This window comes from Pteropus vampyrus, unplaced genomic scaffold (assembly GCF_000151845.1).
Source record: "Pteropus vampyrus isolate Shadow unplaced genomic scaffold, Pvam_2.0 Scaffold131, whole genome shotgun sequence".
Classification (NCBI taxonomy): Eukaryota; Metazoa; Chordata; class Mammalia; order Chiroptera; family Pteropodidae; genus Pteropus; species Pteropus vampyrus.
In genome coordinates, this window is record NW_011888912.1 from 2,316,306 (window position 1) to 2,320,519 (window position 4,214).

The window sequence follows — 4,214 nt, forward strand, 5'->3', positions numbered from 1 at the left end:
TCCGCCGGGACCACTTCCGCCTCCGGGTCAGGCCCCGCCCCGCTCTCCCGGCGTCGCTTGCGAGCTGGAATCAAAATGGAGGAGTATGCCCGAGAGCCCTGGTGAGTTTGACCGGCGTCCTCGCCCTGCTCCTGCCCTTCGCTCTTGTCTGTTCAGGCTCCCGAGGTTAACTACGCGGGCGTGGTAACCATGGGCGGTGCGGGCTGGAGTTGCCCTTCGGCCGGACCGCCCACACCCGGGCCCAGCCGACCTTGTGCCGGGTCAATAATCGTACCCTCTGCTCGCCGAGGTGACCTTAGACGCGTCCCTGCCTTTCGCTTTGCTCAGCTCTTGCGTCGAGGAAGGAAAGTCAGGCCTCCCAGGGGGTGCCATTCTCGAAGCAGTCTTTGTATCTTGACACGTGTCCGCAGGGCCAAGCATTTCACATGAGCGGAACATAGATTATACCCAAAGGGGCTGGATGAGCTCCTATAGGCAGGGGCCTCGTTTTCGTGCTTGGGAGTCTCACTTGGAGGAGAAAGGGCAAAAGTTATCTGGAAAATGAAAGAGAGAGTAGCATATGTTCTCTGAAAAGCCATGAACAGGAATTTATACATCCGTGAAGAATTTATTGAGGGCTCTGCTCAGCATTTTGTTAAGTTCAAGGAGTAAAAATGTGAATAAATCAGGCGCACGAATAGATCATTAAAAAGGGGCATTATTGCTGTGAGGTCTCAGGTTGCTTGAGTTTAAAGTTTCTGGGTTCATAAAGGAAAAATCAGAACTTGTTATTTGGATTAGTCACCTGTTTTATTGTGTAAGAGCAGGAACCAAGATGTCTTCAAGTTGTGAAAGTGCCCAGGATTTTAAAATATTAGGAATTGAATTTAATTTTTTAGCAGGTGGTTCACACCGTTTTTTAAAAAATAACTTGTAATTTTGTTGCTGTTAGTTACTGGTTCTCTGTGGCCTGTATTTGTCTGGCATTTATATTCTGTTAGATTCTGGCTTCAACTCTTCGTGTAACCCATCACCTCCCCGGCAGGAACGTTTTGATTTTAGCCGGACTTTGTTCAGAAACTCCCATCTTGCCTTTGATTTGGACGTCCTCTCCTGGATTGCGTACTCTGGCTGTTCTCTGCTCTGAATCCTGCTGGGTTTGTTTGTTTGTTTTTCCCTCCGATTCTGTAATGCTCATTTATTTCAGCTCCAACTAATTATAAGATCATTTAGGGTAGATCTTTTAAAGTTACCCACCACTCAGAGGGAGCCACTCATTCATTCTCCTGGGTCTTTCCTCTTCCTGTTCTACCTTTTTAAAGAAAATTTCCTAATCCTCTTTAGTCTCTCAGCACTGCTTCTCAAACTCTTAAAGTGAAATCAGGTCACCTGTGGATTGCGTTAAACTGTAGACGGATTCAGTAGGTCTTCAGTGTGGCCTAAGAGTTTTTAGTTCTAACACATTCCCAGGTGTTGCTGATTTTGCTTTTAGGGCCACAGAAGCAAGCCTGGGGTAGCAAGGCCCCAAAGCATCCGGCTGATAATTGGAATATCTGCTGCACGAGTATCATGAGTTCTATTACTTGAAAAGGATGTGGTGTTTTGCCTGCATGGCTTTGTATTCCTGTCTGGCAAAGTCAGAAATTACTCATTATTCAAATTCTCCTGTAGCATTTATACTCTGAATTCACAGGTTTACTTGAGCAGGTAGATTGCGCATAGGCACGTAACATTTGACCCTTGCCACTAGATTAAAAAAAAAATCTTTTACTTACGATGGGTTGCAAATGAATTTAACTATTTACAGATTTTTTTTTATAAGCTAGATTGCTAGATTACTAGTTTTATTCTCCTGATATTACTTGGATTTCAGTGCGTTCCATGAGGTAGGGTGCTACATTTGCAAGCTGGGCTTACAAATTTAATCTCCAATTATTGATATTGGAATATACCCATGTGTTAAATAGATCTGATACAAACTAAAGTTCTAAATGGTAACTTGGACTCAATAAACCCTGAAAGAATGTCAAACTTTGAAAATTTTGTCTTCCTCTGCACCTATTGAGTGTTCATCCTTTGGCTTTCAGCTTTAAATTTCACTGCAGCTGGAAAGCTTGCCTCGATCTGCGGGAGACCGAAGCCGCGTTCTTGATGACAGTGCAGTGTTCTCCATACTGGTTTATTCACTTTTGCGGTGTCCAGCTTAAAATGAATACGCTAATTGTTAACCGAGGGAGGAAAGGGTTACTGACACTACAGAGTTAAAGCCAGTTCCATCCCTTCTAGTTTAGGCGCCTTGGGGCTGAATAGACGTGGATATGTTCCCGACCCTTCATCTTTGTCTGTATTTCGTGGGCAATTGTTTATTGGTTGCGGAGGGCCCTGCCTTGGGATCTGCCGCGTCCCTTACTGTGTTAGCAAAGGTCTTATGGTTTATGAATGAGAACTGCGGTTATGTTTTTCCCCTGTGCGTAGCCCCTGGCGCATTGTGGACGACTGTGGTGGCGCCTTCGCGATGGGCACCATAGGTGGCGGCATCTTTCAAGCAATCAAAGGCTTTCGCAATTCTCCAGTGGTAAGTGGGTGAATGGTCTTGCCTTATTATCACTTGGAACCCAGATCTGCTCCTATCACTGATGGCTTGTCAGCGGGTTGGGGACGCATCGCCCTTCTAATGTGTTCTGGTTGCTTTTTTATAGGGAGTGAACCACAGACTGCGAGGAAGTTTGACAGCCATCAAAACCAGGGCTCCACACTTGGGAGGTATGGAAACAGAACTTCTCTGTTTGTGCTCCGGGCTCTTCGTGTTTATTTGGAGATGAAGCTCTGTTTTCTTCTTTTCTAGAGTATGCCAGTTTCTGATTTTAGGTCAGACTCAGTTTATTACAAATGAACATCTCTGTAGGTTCTTCTTGATTTATGGTTTATTGAGAAATTAACTTGAATTGTCGGGAAAGAGATGCTTTTGCTATGTCTCCATCGTTCTTGAGCTCTTCCTACCATTTTGGAACGAGATGCTGCAGGCTCTTCCCATGCTTTCCTTGCCCTAGCCATAGAGCCATCCATTTCTCCCAGGAGACCTGGTGCCTTCTCATTGAGAATGGCGTCTGGGCACTGAGTGCACCATTACCGGTGGGCGTTGCTATTCCCAGGCCATCTTGTAAGAGAGCTTGGCATGTCTGCGTAGCAGGGACGTAACAGCCACACATGGACACAGGCGAACTTGCGGCTCTGCTTCCCGTTCAGACCCCCAGCTTTCATGCTTTTGCCTTGTCATGTGACACCCCTCCCACCCCCCAGCCGCCAGGCTGTGGCACCCCGTGGTGGGCCTGCCCACGTGACTACACTGATCTCCCCACCCGTGCCAGGCTGCCCTCCTGTGTGGACCAAGTCTCCACTGTCGCCAGGAGGCACGGCTTGCTCTGGCCTTTGGTCTTGGGCGAGGGGAGAGCCAGGCTCTTGTGAGGGAGTGGGAGAGCCTCTGAGGAACTCAGTGAGGGAATTCTGACATCCCTGGGCACCGTCTCTGCCAGGGCACAGACGCTGAGTTAAAACTCGTTTATTTTTGTGTGGTACGTGATATCTAGTATTGGCCCTAAAGCGAAGGAGCTCGTGCTCCACCTCTGCTGGGACCTCCTCTCGGAGTCGTTGACAGTGCGCCCTGGAAGAGGTGCCTGGCGGTGTCTGGATCGGATGCTGGTGGCGCCCAGCTCACTGCCATCTCCACACACTTTGAGGTTTCCGGGGGCAAAGAACGAGGTGGCCGGGGCTCCTCCATGCAGTTCTTCTTTTTTTTTTGTTGTTAATTATTATGACTTTTCATGCAGTGTGAAGTCATGTGTATTCGTTTCAGAAGCCTGGAAAACAAGCACAAAGAAAGTGGTCATCTGTCATGACACCCAGAGATGCTGACAGTCGATGTCGCCTCTGGGTTTTGCGTGTGCTCGGATGTGGTGGCTGTTTGTTTCTTGTTTTACAGATTGTTGCTGTGGTTAGGGAGTTTGAGAGCACAGTCATCCGATTGAGGGTCGTTTTTAGTTTTGTGCTTGCGGAATAAAAGGTGGAAAAGAGAGGAGCAGTAATTTCTGTCCCCTCGCTGCTCTGCGATTGTTTGCGCCCTTCATCCGCCACGCTGGCATGAATGGCCTTGCAGCTGGAACACGTTCCAGAAAAGCTGGATTTCTTTTGCATTCCCGTTGGTGATTCTGTGGAGCAGACGCTCAGAGACCCTGAGC

At 47.8% G+C, this 4,214-nt stretch overlaps 1 protein-coding gene across 2 annotated transcripts in view; it reads left to right on the plus strand.

The window, feature by feature from the left end:
* Positions 1-4,214, plus strand: part of TIMM17A (translocase of inner mitochondrial membrane 17A) — a 10,127-nt gene that overhangs the window by 689 nt on the left and 5,224 nt on the right. The window contains exons 1-3 of one of the 2 annotated variants that reach the window (XM_011367275.2): positions 7-101; positions 2,455-2,554; positions 2,679-2,742. In XM_011367275.2, coding sequence (XP_011365577.1) covers positions 76-101; positions 2,455-2,554; positions 2,679-2,742 — 190 coding nt within the window. In that variant the 5' untranslated portion in view covers positions 7-75. Of the gene's footprint in view, positions 1-6; positions 102-2,454; positions 2,555-2,678; positions 2,743-4,214 lie in introns of those variants that run through there. The other variant, XM_023534752.1, reaches the window with a different exon arrangement.